The sequence below is a fragment of the Rhea pennata genome, chromosome 2 (genome assembly GCF_028389875.1).
Source record: "Rhea pennata isolate bPtePen1 chromosome 2, bPtePen1.pri, whole genome shotgun sequence".
NCBI classification, from domain to species: domain Eukaryota; kingdom Metazoa; phylum Chordata; class Aves; order Rheiformes; family Rheidae; genus Rhea; species Rhea pennata.
This window is the reverse complement of record NC_084664.1, coordinates 68844480-68863146: the sequence shown is the minus strand read 5'-3', so window position 1 is coordinate 68863146 and position 18667 is coordinate 68844480. Positions and strand designations below refer to the sequence as shown.

Sequence of the window (18667 nt, the reverse complement as noted above, 5' to 3'; positions counted from 1 at the left end):
GAGGCCTATAAATGTGCACAAACATTGGGGAGGAATACAGTCAGAAGCAGCAGTTATAGGAAACCTTTTCCTCTGGCAGAACAGGTAGGGTTTAGATTTGGCTAAGGCATGCAAATGGTGATGGGATCAGGCACTAGAGGAGGTATACATCCATATAGTGGCCTTGAAATACACCAGGAAATAAAACTTAGGGAACTGACAAATGTAAGGGAGTTTTCTGGTAGTATGGGCCAAATTTAAGATATCTTGCAGAAAAGTACTGAAAGCAGGGACAGATTTGAAGCCACAATGCCAGCATAAGTTCCTCCAGGAGGCCAAAGAAGAACTAAGCTGCATAACACAGACTACATCTAAGCAAGGAGTAATAGCCTTGTGTGGGTTATCACTCTATGTAGCTGATGTTAAAGGCAGATGGAAAAAAATACAACAAACCTTACAAACCTGAACCTTACAGACCAATAATTCACTTGCAAGCTCAAAGTCTTGCAATGACACTGTTCCTCTAGTAGCCACAATGCCCAGAGAGGCAGGAGCTAAACAGTTCAATGCCTTCTGGCCAGAGAGAACTGCTACAAATTTAAGCTTAGTTTTAAAAGTCTGTTCCATCTAATCAGCATGGCTAAGGAGAAGCAGTGCTTAAATGGTTTCATCTGTCCCAGTCAAAGCTGCAGCAACCCATGTACACAAATTTCACTACTCAGTTATGTCAGTGCAGACACTGGTAACAGTTGCAATGGGCAAAAAAGGAGTCATCTCCCAAGCAGTGTGTTGAGTATAACCAAAATAGAACTGTTACTAAGACTGGCGCAAAAAGCAGAGAGCAGTGTAAAAAATGTTACTCAGTGGCAAGGAGGGATTAAAAGAATAAGGAAAGCCAAATCCAGTATACTTTAAGAGGATTTCTCCTTCCCAGACTGCTAGATGTGATGCTACTGCTACAAGTAGCCTGATAGAAGATTTGACAAGGCACTTCCAAAAAAAAGGAGTATAAGCAATGGGAGATACAATGTGGAAACTGAACTGCATCCTCATGCTCAGCTCCAAGTGGACTAAGTAATGCTATAAGCCAACAGGTCACTGTTCAAATAACACGAGATGTCACAGAAGTAGGTACCACCTGCTTGTAAACAAACTCCATGCAGAGGGCATCGTGATAGGCCCGCATGTACCATCCTGGTGTGCATCAACCCTTGCTACCCTGCAATGGGAAGCACTCTGGTCAAAGCACAGGCTGCACACTTTATCTTTAAAAAGATGTAAGTAATGGAAAGTTGGGAACTGCAGTAAAAGGGGTCAAACAGGGCATACAGGGGAAAGTGTTCCATATATAAAAGCAACGGACCACTGAATGCCTCTAGTTTAGAAACAAATTAGGTGTCAACTTACAGCTACTGACAACACCTCTACTGAAATTTTCAGAATTCACAGAACAATCTATTTTAAAACTAATTAAGCTAGTTGCTGAAATAGCCCAAATCAAAATAGCCCAAAAGAGGATACCAAAATACCATCTACGGTTATAGAAATCATACCATATGAACACTTGCTAGCTATTGCATGTATGCAAATGCACAGGTGGAGAAGCAAAAATACAGCAAGACACATGGGACATGTTACAGACCAAAAGCTCATAGTACATGCAGGGAGGATGCTGGTAAAGCAGCTGGATGACCTCAAAAATCTAGATAAGTGTTAGAAATAGTTCAGGAAACAAAAGTCAAAATACATATCATTTTAATCAGGAATTGGGCTTTGGCTTACCCAGTCGTATCTTCATGAAAAACAGTGAGCAAGATGACACTGGTACCCTTTACTAAGGTAACAAGCATGGCACGTTAACCACAGGGACCCGTCCAACTAGAACACCGTTAACACAAAAGGACACCATCACAAATAAAAAATTAAACAATACAAACTATTGAGCTATGCATTGATCAATCACTATGCTGTGACTATTCATATAGTGTATCCTGAGCTGTATAACTATACTTTTCAGTAGAGCTAGATCACAATTGTTTATGCTTATGCACACTGTATGATAATGTGCTAGTATCAAAACAGAGTATGCTCAATGTAGACATATAGTGTCAGCAATATATATATGCATGCAACCAAATATACAGTCACACCTACAATGTATAGAAAATAGATACTGGCAGTTGAAATATACAATGCAGCAAAACTATCAAACTGGTAGACCTTGGGGCAGATCACCTTCAAAAGCTAGCAAAACCCACATATCAAACAAACAGCTGTACAAGTGAAAAGACAAGCCAGCAAGATGGTGCTAATTCTTAAGAAAAATAAAGCAGACTTAAGCAAGCTAGGTCAACTCCCCCATTCTCTTCTCGCTAATCCAGTAGTGTGAACAGACCTGTGGTAGGACAATTCTCGGAGATGTTCTTCCATTCCAGCATCCCATTGTTGCTTTTTCAGTAAGACAAACTGTAATACTGTTTTCCCCTCTAGTTGCATTCATGTATGTTAGCATTGTATAAAAAGATCAAACAAATGAAACTTCAGCAACACGACAAGGAGCTCAGGAGGACCCTGCAAGCTTATCCTTGTCCAAACACCACCCTAGGGCAAGTCCACAACCATAGCAAGCCTTGCTGAAGGGAGGAGAATTAGAATGCTACTCTACGGTAAAAACCAGCCTTGTGCCTGCCCAGAGAGCAAGGTCTGTCAGTTGCCCAGAAAGAGGTGAGAGGGATCGAAGTCTGTGGATCACAGATAATCACAGAATCAGCAAGGTTGGAAGAGACCTTTGAAGACCATCTAGTCCAACCTCCCAAAGATTTCCCAGTGCGATCTCCTAGTCACCATTAAGACGCAACTGTAGTAGAGGTCCACCAGAGCAGGCTCTGTAAGAAACCACAAACTACAAATGGTCAGTGACAGTCACCACCAGAGAGCCACCCTGAGAGCTGGGCTAAACTGAGTTTAAGCCGATACATTTTAAGCTGATACACAAAGAGAACAAAGAACACGTATCGAACACATGTAAAACATTCCACAGAGGATGAAAATGCAAAGAGGGTGCAATGCAAAGTAACAAGGTATAAATGACAGTCACAGCGCCTACAGGAGCAAAGGAAGCACAGAAAGAAAAGAATTACACCTCCTCTGCCTTCCTCCAAGCAGCCGAACAGCTCCACTTCTTAACCATAAGCAAGTTCCTCCTCTTCTTCAGGAGAGACAGAGCAGAGCTTTTTGATTTGTTATTCACCACTTTTTCCTATTCCAGACTTTAGAGATAAAAGAACTCTTACTACATAACTGTGTACTAAATTAGAACTTAAGCGCACGGTGTGTGTGCTTTCTACTCCAATCTTCCCGCTTTCTGCTTCTCATACCCAAGCAATACTTTCAACTGACAACAGATATTGTTATCACAGAATTACCATGTTCCAACACCAGGAAAGTGGGCGATGAGATCCCTCAGTGAGTCAGACAATCAGTTAATCACTGCAACCACTGCATAAGCTATTGGAGTCACTGACTTCATTCTTCGAAAAAGAACCAAGCAAGAGAAATGCAGTTCACAGATGAACGTATGGGACATTAGAGGCCCTAGGACAGATTCCTGTGAGACTCTGCTGGTGACTTCTCTCCAGAGTGAAAATTGTTATCTGCCCTACTCTTTATTTCCTACCTTACAGCCAGTTCTTTAAGAGCAGGAGGACATTTCCTCTCATGTCATGGCTGCTTAACTATTTATGAACCTTTTGCAAATAAGCTTTCTGAACGTCCTTTGAAATTCCAGCTACAGCTTATCAAGCAGATTGGCCTGTCTACACATTTGCTCTCAAATCTATTAGCAATATTTGATGGAACGAAAACATCTTCTCCTTACAAAAATAATCTTGATTCTTCCACTATATGACAGTTACCAATGTTTCCACTAACTCCATTTTTCATTATGGAGTTAGTCAACTTATGCAGCAGAGTTCTCAAGACATTTCCAAGACCTCCTTTAGGCTCTTTGGTGTCATGTTACATATTTTCAAATCCTATCATATTAAAACAGTCTTGCATGGTATAGTTAACTGTTCAGCCACCGAGTTCCTTTAAACGCCCTAGTAAATACTATCTGCATGAAGACTTACTAATTGTTCTTTTTTTTCTTTTTTCAACATCATCATCTGCAGTACTTCAACTTGAGACATATCATGCTGTGTACAAAGTTTTGACACAGTACCCTCCCCAAGTTCCTCCTGTAATTTCCTTACTATTGCCACTATTGTCCTAGGTGTTCCTTCTATACTTTTATGCAACACATACCATTTGCTTTATAGACTACCTAGCAAGTTTCCCACTTCTGATATTTATTATTCTTTTAGCTTCTGAAAGTTGTTCATCAAACTTTTCTGTCTTTGCTTTATTAAGTTTTTTTCCTTTTCTTGATTGAACAAAACTTCAAAATAAACCTTACTAACAGTCTCAGTTCTCATGAGAGGTTCCTTTTTGGCCTTTTCCAAAGGAGCGTTAGAAAGAGATACACATTTACAATACATCTGTATAGCTATGTCTTTAAATAGCCATTACTGAAGTGTGATCTAATATAAACCTAACTGTATTAAATCAACTAAATATATCTAGTCAAGTACATCTTATATGCTTATAGTAAAGCATAACCTTATTTCCTCTCATTTCACTCTCAGATTGTAAAAATGCCATTTTATTTTTATCACTGCTCTATAATCATCTATTCCCAAAGTAACTTCGTTTCACAAAAGCTGGTGATAGAGCAGGATGTGAATTAATTCTCCCTTGAAGGATAAATTTGTTGAGAATTGTGATTTAATTATTCATTCAGGTATGGGCTCCCCAGTACAAGAATGACACAGACATACTGGAGCAAGTCCAACAAAGGGCCACATATCATTAAGGGACTGGAGCATCTGACATACAAGAAGATGCTGAGGAACTTGGGATTGTTCAGCCTTGAGAAGGAAATGCTCAGGGAAATCTTATCAAAATGTGTAAATACCTGATGTAAAGAAGACAGACCAAAATTCTTCTCAGTGGTATCCAGAGACAGGACAGGATGCAGCAGGCACAAATTAAAATAAAAGAAACTACAACTAAACTAAGAAAAAAGAATTTCTCTGTGAGGGTGGTCAAATATTGGAGTAAGTCACCCAGAGAGGTTGTGGAGTCTCCATTCTTGGGGATATTCAAAATCCAACTGGACAAGGTCCTGAGCAACTGGCTGTAGTTGACCCTGCTCTGTGAAGGGGCAGGGGACGAACTGGAGACTTCAACTGGAGAAGAGACTTGCAGAGGTCCTTTCCAGCATCAGCTATTCCATTATTCTATGATACTGTTATTGTACTCTTTTCCATATGCAGCCTCCTAAAAATCAACTTATTCTCCTTTGTATGACACTTCATTTCCCCTCTCCCTCCTGGACGCTCTCCCCAGCCCATCTGTAGGCACACAGAAAAACAGCGTGGTGTCTATGAAAATAAACAGGAATAAAGAAACCTCCTTAGCCTGGTCATAGCAGTCCTCCTCTCTCCTCACACCATTGATGTGGTTGTTGCCACCAAGAAGGCATCAGTAAGAGGCACAGGTAAGCATCTACTTTAAAACTTACTACCAGTTGGCAGAAAGGGTGCAGAAAAATGATGACTAAGAGCCCTCCTCAGAAATTCGGCCTACAGCAGCATCTGCAACCCAACCATCTGCCATGAGCATATCACCAGCTTTGAGGACATGGATCTGCCACCCGCACAGCACAGAGCCAAGTAGTTGCAACCTCACCTGCAACCACCATGTCCTCAGCTGTGGGTTCATCCTCTACTATCACCAAAATCCCATTGCTTCCTTGTGTATTGCTGTTAGGGTTTCACTCCTTAAGAAAGTCCCACTGGTGGAAAGAACTAGAACACTGTCCACTTCTTCAACAAAACCTACAGATCAACACCTCACAGATGGTCCCCCTCACCATCATGTCGTTAGTTTTTCCAGTGGCTGCTGGGGAGGAATCTTTTGTTGCAGTCAGGGATCTGGTTGTCGTTTTCAAGATTAATGACCCTTTATCCTTGCTACCAGGCCATGATCTGAGCCTAAACTCAACACCCCCTCCTATTCCTCCTTTCCTCTTCCTGAACATGTTCCTCAGAGGAAATGATGAGCCTCTTATCTGCCATGTCTGGCTGCATTACACATCATCCTTGGGTTGTACCTTGAGGGTACCACCACCTTTGGAGTAATTGGGGTGGGGGAGAGGGGAATATATGCAAAACAGACACACTAGAGATCAGATCATGGATATCAACTGTACTCTCACCTGAGTGCAGCTGCTGATAAAGCTGCTGATACAGCCAACTTTTGTCTCCTTGCCCAAGTCTGCAGTGTCTGTGCAACCTCTCCATTACAGCACTGCTGAAGTCCCTTGAAGCCTTCTCGAGTTATCACTCTCCCTCCTTTGGGGGTCTCCATCTGGTGCCTATCTGTGTCTGTGGCATGCAGGCAGTGCTGAATTAGGACTGACAAAGAAATGCCTCAGTCTGAAAGCTACAAAGAGGCCAAGGAGTGGACACCTCAAGCATGCTGATAAACAGGTATGAGCTGTTTTGCTCCCTGTAAGAGCTTTATTGCTTTAGAAGGAAGGTACAGCCAGGTCTCGATGAGCAGGAGGATGCTGACCTCACTGAAGCCTTCATGGTCCTCACTTAAGGAAGGTACACACTGACCTCTCTCAGAATGGCCAGTTTCTACACCTCTGCCCCAGCCACTGGAAATATGTGGTACGTAGCACCATCTGTAACAGGTGCAGCACTGTCTCCGGTCACAAGGCCACTAACTTCTCCCTTCACCTAATGAAACACCTAAAAACCAGCCTTCTCCACACTGGGACCTGTCAGGTGAGTCCTCATAAGAGCTAGGTACTCTCCAGTCTTTGGTAAGGGGAGAACCCTATCATGTTTCCGCAGATTCATAGCAATCTAGCCAGTATGCCTAACTGGAAGACAGTCACCTCATCTCATCAATGTATCTGGCAGACTGCTGCTGACTCTGTCCTGCCTAGATCTTTGCTCAAAGGTGCTGCATTTGGATTTGCTGAGCTTGTGCCATGTACCAATCTCTGTCCATGTGAAGGAAGCAGTTTTTGATCTTACTAACACCTACAGCCTTTTAATGGCTCATATAGAAGCTGTTTCATACTTTTGATCTCTGAACCTTTCTCACTCTATTACACCCTTTCTGAGATGCAGAGACCAGAACTGTACAACTGCACTCAAGGTGTGGGCAAACCATGAATTCATGCCGTGGCATAATGATCTCCTCTTACTGTTATTTATTCTTTCCCTAATCATTCTGAACACTTGATTTGCTTTATTGGCTGCTGCAGAGCACAAAGCAGCCAAAGTTTTTTTCATGGAACTATTATAGCCTCAGGGTGTCAATCCTGAGTAGTACTAGTATCTCAGAGACTATAATTTCATAAATGAAGCTGAGAAAGTATCTAACCTCTATGCCACACTTGACATTTAACAGCATTAAATTTCAACTGCCACAAAATTTCTGTGTCAGTCTTAAAATATTCTCCTGCAATTTTATACTCTGCTTGTGTCCTTGCTACTTTGGATAACTTCACTCATCAGTAAATTTTGCTATTTACTGACTACTTACAGTAATTCAGGGTCATTTACGAAAGCTATATTGTATAAACTAATGTGAAACTCCAGTGATGGTCATCCTCATTGAAAGAACTGACCATTTATTCCTACCTCTGTTTCTTTTCTTTCAACCAGTAAAATATCCATACTAGTGGATAATTTTTTCATTTATGACATTTCCTTACAAAGGTTTTTGGAAATTTAAGTAGAATATATCAACTATATCATCATAATTTTCATGTCTTCTCAACAACCCATAGAACCACAAGAAGTTCTTAAGGCAGAACTTCTGAAGCCACAGCTTGTATTTCTCCCATCTTCTACTAATTTTATCTTCTGTTATTATTTCTACTAATTTGCTGTAAATAAACATCAGCTTTAGAGGCCTTTACTTAGAACTCCATTCAGCTCCTTTTAAAGTCTGGCATTAAGTTTGCCACCACGCAGTCTTCAGGTACCAAGGAAATTTTTGAGTAAGAAAAACGCTACTCACTACTCTGAGTGATTTGGCTGCTTCATTCCTGAATTTGGTGAGAACCAGTCAGTTGGTTATTTGTTAGGGTTTACTCTGCTGCTTTTGAAACTTCACGAGCCTTTGATCAAGGCGTGAACGCTTACCCTCATCGTGCTGCCTTGCCCCTTCTCCGCACTCGCCCCTCCTTGTGGCTCACTCCCAGACCCCAGACGTGCCTTGCCCCCTCACCCCAGCCGGCTCCCTCGGGTCACTAGACGGCGCTGGCGGAGGTGAGGAGCTGCGGGGCTGGACAGCGGCCTCCCTCCCTCCCGGCCCGCCTCGCTTCGCCCGCCGCCCATCACCTCTGCGCAGCCTCCAAGGCCGCGCGGCACCTGGCCGCAGCAGCTGTGGGGCTTTTTTTCCTTTTTCTTTCTTTCTTTTTTTTTTTTTTCTTTTTTTTTTTTCTTTTCTTTTTTTTTTTTTTTTAAGAAGCAGCAGCTCCTTACAGCTTCCTGCAGTGCTCAGCCGTCGGCTGAGGAGCGTAAAACCAGGAGGGGAGGAGGTGAGGGAGAGAGGGAGGCGCGGGGACGCTTCAGGTGGCAGCGTGCTCCGTCTGCACAACATGGCGGGCGCGGGGCCGTTCGCGGCGGCGCTGGCCGCACTGCGGGGCTGCTACGCCGAGGCCGCCCCGCTGGAGACCTTCATCCAGCGGCTGCGGGAGAGTGGCGCCGGTGAAGCCGAGGTGCTGCGGCCCGACGACGCCCCGTGCTACCGGACCTTCGTGGCGCAGTGTGTGGTGTGTGTACCCCGCGGAGCTCGCTCCATCCCCCGACCCTTCACCTTCCAGCAGGTAGGAGGGCGTGGGGGCTGCCCAAGCATTGCCCGCTTGGACAGCGGCACCTGCGCTGCAGCCCTCTCCGCCGAGGAGCGGTAGCCCGCGGGCGCGCGTGTGGGTGTGTGTGCGCGCCGCGCGCGAGCAGCTTCGCCCGCACTAACGGTCACCGCCGGCCGTTGATGGCTTTTGCTCCTCGCTTGCCCCCCCCTTCCCCCGCCTCGCTGCCGTTCGACCCCAGAGAGGGCTTCTGGCACAGCCGCCTTCTGCGGTGCTGCGGCTCATAACGCTCTTCCTGTCCTCCATGCGTGTGCAGCGGCGGGCTACGCTCGTCTCCTCGTGGCTGTGCCTTCTCGCTTTGTCCTCTCCCTCGGCCCCCTTGCTCTTCTTCGTCCCGGAATTGAGTTTGGTTTATGGAAATTAAATTTTTCTCTAGCCTGCACGGGTCTTCACCCCCTTTCCCCTCCCTTCTAGGGGGTGAGCAAACAAATTCTTAGTGCCTACTGGCCTACGGTTGGATAAGCTAGAAGATTTGCATGTCTGGGGCTCTGGCTTTGTGCTTGCTCGGTAGGGTAGAATTTAATGCACCGTCCCCTAAATAAAACAAACCAAAAAAAAAAAAAAAAACCCAAACTCATCACCATGGCTGGGGGAGCAATTAGAAATGAAAAAATAAAACTTTCCTTCTGTGAGAGGATAGAGGAGAAAAAGAATCGCTTTCGATCAGCATTTAAGCAGAAAACATTCTTCAGAGAGGAGTAAGATGGAGCTTCTCTCGGGGCTATTGTGTGCGTGAGCAAAGTCGTGCTACTGCACGAAACAAATGTTGCAAGCTTATTGAGCGTTTTAGTTTTTTAAGTTGTGAGCTGAAATATTTATTAGAAATTGTTTATTTTACATTAACACCTGGAGGTCCCCAGAAAAGCAATATCAGATCCCTGTTGTGGTAGGGCCCGCGCATGTGCGTAGCTAGGGGCAGAGTGACCTGAAAGCCTGGGAGACTGCGCTGCTGAGAAAGATGAGAGGAGTAGCATAGGGTGTTCCTTTGGCATGAAAACCAGGATCAAAGGGATAGAAGTTTAAAAAGACTTTCCTAAAGTCGTAATCTCTGTTTGCTGAATGTGAAACAAATAAATAAAAATTATCCTGTGTTACATTTGAAAATCTTTTTTTTTTTCCTAATATGGCACTTCTGAATCATTAATATTGCTTTGAAAAGGTTTAATCTAAAGCTCAAGGCTAGGATTGGGCATCTTGCACATCCTTTTACTTAAAGGATATGTTGTGGCATTTGGAAGAGTCTATAAAAACTAATTTTCTTTCCTTCTTTCTTTCTTCAGTTATCTAGTCAGAGTGAAGTCATCACAAGAGTTATTCAGAAACTATGTGAAAAAAGAAAGAAGAATATCCTTGCGTACGGGTATTCCTTACTGGATGAAAACAGTTCTCATTTTCGAGTCATGCCATCTTCAAATATATGCAGCTACCTACCCAATACTGCAACAGAAACTCTTCGTATCAGTGGCCTCTGGGAAACATTACTGAGCAGGATAGGGGATGATGTGATGATGTATTTATTGGAACACTGTGCAATCTTTATGCTGGTTCCCCCTAGTAGTTGTTATCAAGTTTGTGGGCAACCCATTTATGAACTTATTTCAAACAATGTAGAATCATCTCCAGTGTTTGTTAAACAAAGGCGTTCAAAGCACAGACGTAATGCATTGTTTGACTATATGCAAAAAAGGCTTATGTTTCATAAAAAGCATCTTTCAGACTCTCACTGGTGGAAATTCAAACAAAGACCTGAAGTCCAAGTCTCTAGCAGAGGAAATAAAAAAAGTAACAAAATACTACGCTTAGTGCCTGGTTTAGCATATTCTGCTAAAGATAATTTTAAAGCAAGTGAACAGATTGAAATGGTAACTGAAAGTCTGGAAAACCGGGTTAGCCCAGGCTTATCTTTGTCAGCTAGAGCCCTGTCTTTGAAAAGGAAGTTTGATAGGGAACAACTTAAAATCACAGCTAAGAGACTGAAAGTAGAGGAGAAAGCACTAGAGAAAGAGGCTTGGGATCATAGTCCTGGCATGAACCAAAGTGATTCCAAGAGAGATGGAACTGGGTATGTAGCACCACATTCTGTAAGTCTTACTGAAGAAAAGAACATTTCTAAAAGAAGCGACAGTGATATGTCTGATCTTCCCTTAGTTTACAAATCTTATGATGGGAAGGAGAAATTTGTCGCAGATGAAAAAGCATTTCTGCAAGGAGTTCAGAGGAACAAACCTTTTAAGTCCAGCATTGAAATGCAAGCAGAATCCAATAGAAGGGGAGTAGAGATGCATAAAGAGAGAATGTATACATCTCAAGTGGATTCTGTACCAATGAAACCAGTGGAAGGTATTTCTTCAAAATCTAGAGGGCTGGAAAGTCCCCTAGATCATTTGGGAAAGAAATTACCAAATACGATCTTGCATTCTGGAGTATACATTGAGAGGAAGTCTCTTCTGTATTCTCGCTGGAGTTTCAAAGAATGTTTTCCTAAGTGGTTTTTACTGAATCGCTTGAAGGGCTGTCAGGCAAGCGGAAGACGGCTTGTAGAAACTATATTCTTAAGCCAAAATCCGTTGGAGCAAAAACGCAGTCAAAGTGTGCCGCATCACAGCTGGAGAAAGAAAAGATTGCCCAAACGCTACTGGCAGATGAGAAATATATTTCAGAAATTGGTAAAGAACCATGGAAAATGTCCTTATTCATTTCTCCTGAAAAAGAATTGCCCTGTTGGGATTTCTGAAACCAGTGCAGGAAAATCTGAGCTGCCTTGTCAGTCAGCGTTACCTGGGGGAGCAGAGGTTCACAAGCAAGTAGAACCATTTGGGAAAGAGTCTACTACGTGCATGATGAGCAGTGGCCAGAAGGGTGGTCACACTGATGTGCCAAATGACTTATGTGCTCCTCTTCCAAAATGTGGGAAGTCAAAGGGCGAGGAGCAAAATTCTGGAGAGGTGTGTGATTCTGCCATCAGGGAGCTTCTCAGGCAGCACAGCAGCCACTGGCAGGTGTATGTCTTTGTGCGACAGTGCCTGGAACGAGTGATCCCTGCAGAGCTATGGGGTTCAAACCATAACAAATGCCGGTTCTTAAAAAATGTGAAAGCCTTCATTTCCATGGGAAAGTTTGCTAAGCTTTCATTGCGGGAGTTGATGTGGAAGATGAGAGTGAATGACTGCATGTGGCTTCGTCTAGTCAAAGGTACTCCTTACCTTAAAATAAGGAACTAAGTAGTGGGGTCAGAGACTGGTATTCAGGTTTAAGCTGGGGAGGGGGAGTTGAAGCTGGGATTGAGTTTGTAGTTTTCACTTATACTAGTGACAGTTTAGAGAGCAAGCCTGGTAGTGTTTGTCATAATTGATGTGGAAGAACTCTTAAGTCTGTCTTCCTATGTGCTCGAAACTAAAGTTTTTTGTTATTTTCCTGAATGCTTTTTTTGTTTAATGAATTGAACTTTTCGTAAACGTGAGTTCAAACCTGGGACTTTAAACAAAACTCCTTCCTTTTTCCTTCCAAACACTGAAATTGCAAGTAACTAAGAAATCTCATTCAAGTACCACTTAAGTATGTAAGGAGCAAATGCAGTCTGCTTTAAGTGGCAGTGGTCACTTGAAGCTTTCAGAAAGAATGAAAGGCAAAGTGGGACACTCAAGAGACACCAGTCCCTCTGTTATGAGAGTAAGCTTCCATTTTGCAGCTTCCCCCACACACTTTTCCTTCCCTTCCACCCCCCCCCCAAACACACCTATGCCTTAGGTTAACATGCTTTTCTACTATCTTAGGAAAGAGACTTGTGGGCCCTGGGACATAGGAAGAAGAGGGGGTTGTCCACCATTTAATTGGAACTACTTCAGTCCAGATAGTTATTGATGTGGACTGGTTTGAAGTACTCAAGGACTGAAAGCTATCTCTAGGGGGGATAGGAACATCAGCTAGTTGCTCAAAGATCCCTATCAATCCCTTCAGTTTAATAATCACTTTAATAAAACTTAATTTTAGGCTGAAGCTGTTCTGTGCTTGATTGCTGTGGGATCTAATGCAAATAGTAATTTTTCTGTGCTTTCATTCGCAATCTGTAAAACTTATACTATGCTTCTGTACTGGTATGTTTGCAGTATTTATTCTCACCTGGTAAGTATGCTTGGATCCTACAGTACTGTGAGCTAAAACTTGCATTCCTTTTTTAAAGGTTTGGTGGGGTTCTAAAATTCCTACATGTCCCGTGTGACATAGGAGGAAAATAAAAAGCCGGAGATTTGAGAACTGATGTCAAAAACAGGAGAGATGCACCTCCATAAGAAACTGCTAATTCTAGCAAAGATAGCGCCTCTTTATTCAGGAACTTTGGCTGAAAAAATATGTTTTTTAAAACACTGAGAAACTTACATTTTTACAACATTTAAAAATATTTATTTGGTTCACAGTGTTTTGAAATTTAAGTGTCATCTTACTCTCTAGACTTCAAGAAAATTGAAACATAGGTTTAATTTTAATTTTCATAAAACTACTCTTGTGTTTGAATTCTAAAACATGTTTAATTGCTTTAATGTACTGTAGGATTTTTTTTTCTCTCCAAGAGTAGCAGTTGTTTTGTGTGCCTCCCCTGAACTTTAGGCAGGATTCACTCCACTGCAGTGATGTTTACATACATTGTCAAGAAAATAGGAAAACAATGATGATGTTCAAGGACAGCTGCTCAATACACTGGCAGTAAAGCACACAAAACAGCATATTATGACTGTTCACTTGCAGAATTTTCTGATAGTCACTGGATTTTGCATTAGAGGTACGTGGTTTCCACTGAAATCAAAACTGTTTCTCTATGGTAGTTGCTTGCAATAACAACCCTGCTCTCTCCCCCGAGTCCTTTTTTCTTTGGTGCTCTGCATACAGGAAAGTGTCTGCCTTGAAGAGCACAAAAACCAAACAGCAGAGACCTAGAAACTTACTTTCATTTTATAAGTTTCAGTCTTAAGCCTCAATTCTCATGTGTCAAAACAGAGCTATATTTAACACGTTTGTGTAACAATCTTAAATAAGCTGTATTGCACAAATTATCATTCTGTAGAATTTCTTAAATTAACCAATTATATTTTCCTGAGTTCTACTTTAAAAATTAATTAAGAGAGTTTTTTTGAAAGGTAAAAAAAAAACAGTATTGTAGGCAAAGGGGAGACAAACCCTGTCCTATCTGCAATTTTAGACATCACTGAAACTATATGTAGGCTTAAATTTGACAATAGCTAGAAAAGCTCAGGGTTCATACTTATTATGAAATCTAAATATTATAAGGGCCGATTGACTTAGGCAGAGTGATTTTTGAATGCAGCAGTAAGTTTTATATAGGATGTTTGAAATAAGCAAGTCTAACCGTGAAATTATTTTTTGTATGTAAATCAGGAAATCTGAGCATCATTCTCTTCATCAGTTCAATTTTCTCTATTATTATTTTTATAATATACGTAAGAATTTTCATTCTTTGACTTTTAAATAAAGTTTTATGCTCTAATAGACTCTTATCTCCCAGTTTTCTACAACCTGTGGAATACTTTACCTTTCCCTTTACAATAATTATGCCATTGCACATTGAAGATCTTGCACAGTCAACTTTGAGAGGAGAAAGTAAGTCTCTGGGCCAGTAATTGCATGTGTTGGTATCCTGTGTACTAATTTGTCACTACAGATTTGTTTCCTTCTATGTACTTTACGCTTTGGTAAAATTATTTAATGCCAGTGAAAATTGGAGTTCCTGCATCTGTGGAATTGTTTGTATTTTCTTTCTTTCTCTTTATTAACCTCAAGCTAAGAAAAGAGTATATGTGTGCTTTCTTGTTTGTTCTGTGTTTTTTTTTCCTAACACAAATTGTTGGTATTTACTATAACTGCGTTTGAATTGTTTATTGAAGGTGATCACTTTGTTCCTGCCTATGAACATTGTTTCCGTGAAGACCTTTTGGCTAAATTCCTATACTGGCTGATGGATACATATGTTGTTGAGTTGCTCAGATCATTTTTCTATATCACCGAGACCATGTTCCAGAAAAACATGCTTTTCTACTACCGAAAGCTTATTTGGGGCAAGTTACAGAACATTGGAATTAGGTAACAATAGAAAGCTAATCAAACATTAATGAAAATATGGAAATCTCATGTCTTGCAGTGTAAACTTATAATTCTACTTTCATTTATTGCCCATTCATCCTTTTATTTTCATTCACGTAATTTTCCAAAAGAAAAATCAACCTGTGATTGCACTATGCTAGACTTCTAAATTCTTGTAAATTCAAAAATACTTTGTCTGAGGAAAACTGATTCAAATTTTGATTTCTTTGATAATAATCAGCCTTTGAGATAATAATCATTATGAAGAAGGTTTTGTTTTGATGAGTCAACTTGCATGTTTTAATAATGAATGAAACATAGTGTCAGAATCCCAAAATAACTTTCGGAAAGCTAATTTTAAAGATTACTCAACTCTCTTTAGCAGTTTTAATTCCAAAGATTTGAACTGTGAGTTCACACAGTAGGCTTGTATGGCTTTTAGTTATTTCGTTGTGTTTTTTTTTTTTAATAAGATTAAAGGATTTAAAAGCTGCAGCATTTTGTTTTTTTCAATACAACTCTGAAAATTCATGCTTCTTGTTTGTTATTCAAATTATATGTATGAATTTAAGTTAGGGCATTATTTAGGATAAAATTATAAGTGATTAAGTGCGAAAATAAGAAAAATCTGAGGGGAATTTTAATGAACGATATTGCACCAACATTTCCTTAGTTCATGTCTTTCAGATTATCAGTATAAATTGTTGGTATCCAGGAAATTTTTAGTACTGTGAAAAATGATTATATTTGTTCTGTGTTTTAATTACCATTTTTATATAGTGAAATTCTTGCATTTGCAATGGTCTGTTGGTCTACAATGTTGTTGTGTGTGTGGGTTGGTTTTTTTCACTGCCCTGAGCTTAACACTGGTAACTTCTTCAGTGCAGCTGTTGTGCGTATGTGTTTGTTAATGGGGCCTTAGTCCAGAATGTGCAGTAAAAATAATAGTGATGCATTCTGTCTGTCTTGTTTAAACCAACAGCCTTAGTGTTGTAGTTAGCATTTTATGTAATGTTACTGTACTTCAAGAGCTAACGTACTCTTTATTTTGCCTAAAGGATCATCAAGTACTAAATTATATGTGTTTAGAGAGAATACTGTTTTTAATGGGATACAAGCTTAAAAGAAGTATTTTTGTTCTCAGCCCTTTCCTCCCCTATTCCCAGTTTCTCCACAAAAAAAAAAAAAAAATACATCTAAGGACAGAGCGGTCTGAACTTAAAAGGCCCTAATCTGGGCTGGTCGCATGTCTTCCTGTTTCCTCCCCACTTATTTTCCCACCGTACAGGAAACCCCTTCTCACCTTTGGCTCAGAAAGTCCCTGAACTGCAGATGACTGAGAGCTGAGGGAGCATCCCAAAGAAATACTACTGAGTGCTTTCCCAGCACGTACTGAAAGGACAAGGTGTTAGCTGTTGGCTATGGGATATGTGATTATGCAGACCTTTAGTCTGACCGCAGTAGCTGCTCTTAAGCTTCATCCATGGGGTTAGGGTTTTCAGCACTTTGCTTTTTACTGTGTGCCATGTAACATGAGGTCTCCTACTAATTCTGCTCACTACGTTCATGCAGGTGGCAAGCTGCCTGTTGGATGTGGTAGGAGAGAAACTGGGACTAGAGGTGGTGGGAAAATGGCTATTTAGGGCCGCCTGGGCCGCTTCTAGACTCTCCAGGCACCATCCCTTCTTTATTTTCAGCCGTTGGTGAATCCATGCCCAGGCAATTGAGCTGCTTCCAGCGTCTCTGTAGGAAGAAATTGCAGGTGGTGCCCCCTCCCCTAATGGCTGTTCTGTGAGTGCCTTTGTTCTCCTCCCTCCCTCTTCAGCTGGAGGTGCTCATAATGACTGCTTTGAGCTGGCTCACAGGGAAAGATTTACATTGCCACTGATGCCTTCCCAGTTCTTTTGCATCTGCCTTTGCGGGTAAGAGGATGGATGAAAGGACTAGACTGAATGTATCTGGACTTTATTTATGTCTTTACGTTGTATTAGGAGTAACTGTCTATCCTAACAGGCCATCCATTTGAGTAGATTTTCCTGTGCAGAGTTCCACTCATGGACCACAATTCGGTGGGCACTTGAATCTATAAGATTTATCATGCTGTATTTGCGAGAGTGCACTAGTCATTTTTCCAAACAAAACTTTCTCACTATTAATTTTTGAAGATGCATCAAACTTAATACCCCAAATTAAAAACAGTATTTATACTCTATTAAGAAAAAAATCAGTATTTCATGATAAGTTGCTTCAAGTTACTTGGCCTGTGGAATGCAAAATTATTTTTAAAACCAATGCATCCAACTTCATGGTCACAGCACCTGTGTTTTTTTTTTATGAGGACCAAACCTTCCCTACCCTTGCTACACAGTGGCTACCTAGGATTGAAAATGTTGCCAGAGTTACAAATCTCCTATATTATAGATGCATCTCCTAAATTGTAGGATGACAAGACATCAAAGAGAGCCCAACTATGTGCTCAAAAAATCCTCCACATTCCAATATGCAAATGGACTGTGAGTGTACAAATGAGAGTAGGATGATTCAGCAGCTACTACATCAGTGAGTGTTCAAAGTCATCAGCCCTGCTGTAAATTACATGAAATATGCAATGATTGTTGCTGCAGGCAAAATGACATCAAATTCCACAATAGGCCTGAGAAAGTAGTGTTGAAGATCTGCTGAGTCAGCCTCTGTCTTCACTTTTAGAGGAAGTCATAGTCCTTCCCTCCTACCCCCTTTCTTTTCTCATGTCTTATAAACAAACTCCAAAGGGATGGACATTTGATCATTTGGTTGTTTATTTTGAACTGATTTGTTCAATCTTAGGGATCCAGCTAATACTGTAGTACATGCGGAGGTTTTCTCAGTACTAGAGAGAAACTGAGTCAAATAAGTAATATCTCACTACAAAAAAGTGATCTTTTGTCCCTTCTGTACTTTGCCGTGCTTTGGGCTTTGTAAAGGGAATGTTATGCCTAAGTTTGAATATAAATCCTCAAAATATTTGCTCAGTAATAGCTCAACTTGCAGAGCCTGGATGTGTGGATGCCTAGATGCCTTCTAGTTGGCATGCGGTGTGCACTCAGGCCTTGACAGTCCCAAGATGCTGAATCATTGGTTCATACATGAATTGTGTGAGTTAAAATAAGTATTTATGAGGCTATTTTGTCTGTAATCTTGAACTCTTGGATGTCTACTACAGCATGCTTATCAGATTTATACCACCCATCCTTTTCCTTCTGTGATAGCAGGGACCCCCTTTTGCTAAACCAACCCATTGGTTTGAGTGAGATATGAAAAATGTGAATGCAAAAAGATCCCATCTTCTGAGGGGATTTGAATCGTCACATTCCATTTCTGAGGGGAGTATCCCAATCACTAGGCTGTAGGGCTTTCTGGAATAATAGCTTTTGTCCTAAACAATACCAGCAGTTCAGAGGATTGGTCCAGATCTGCCATGCTGCAGATAGGGCGCTCTAACAATAAGATGTTAAGTAGAAGCAAAGCCTTTTTGCATGACTTCCTTTCCCACTTTATTGAATTAATCTGGACTAGGCCAAACTGAATAGTAATCCCTGAGGGGGTGTCTGTGAGGTG

General features: G+C 41.3%; 1 protein-coding gene across 1 annotated transcript in view; it reads left to right on the top strand.

The window, feature by feature from the left end:
• Nucleotides 1-8707: 8707 nt before the first annotated feature.
• Nucleotides 8708-18667, top strand: part of TERT (telomerase reverse transcriptase) — a 33710-nt gene continuing 23750 nt past the window's right edge. The window contains exons 1-4 of the mRNA XM_062567954.1: nt 8708-8935; nt 10258-10779; nt 10831-12169; nt 14875-15070. Of these exons, the coding sequence (XP_062423938.1) occupies nt 8708-8935; nt 10258-10779; nt 10831-12169; nt 14875-15070 (2285 nt within the window). The remainder of the gene's footprint in view (nt 8936-10257; nt 10780-10830; nt 12170-14874; nt 15071-18667) is intronic.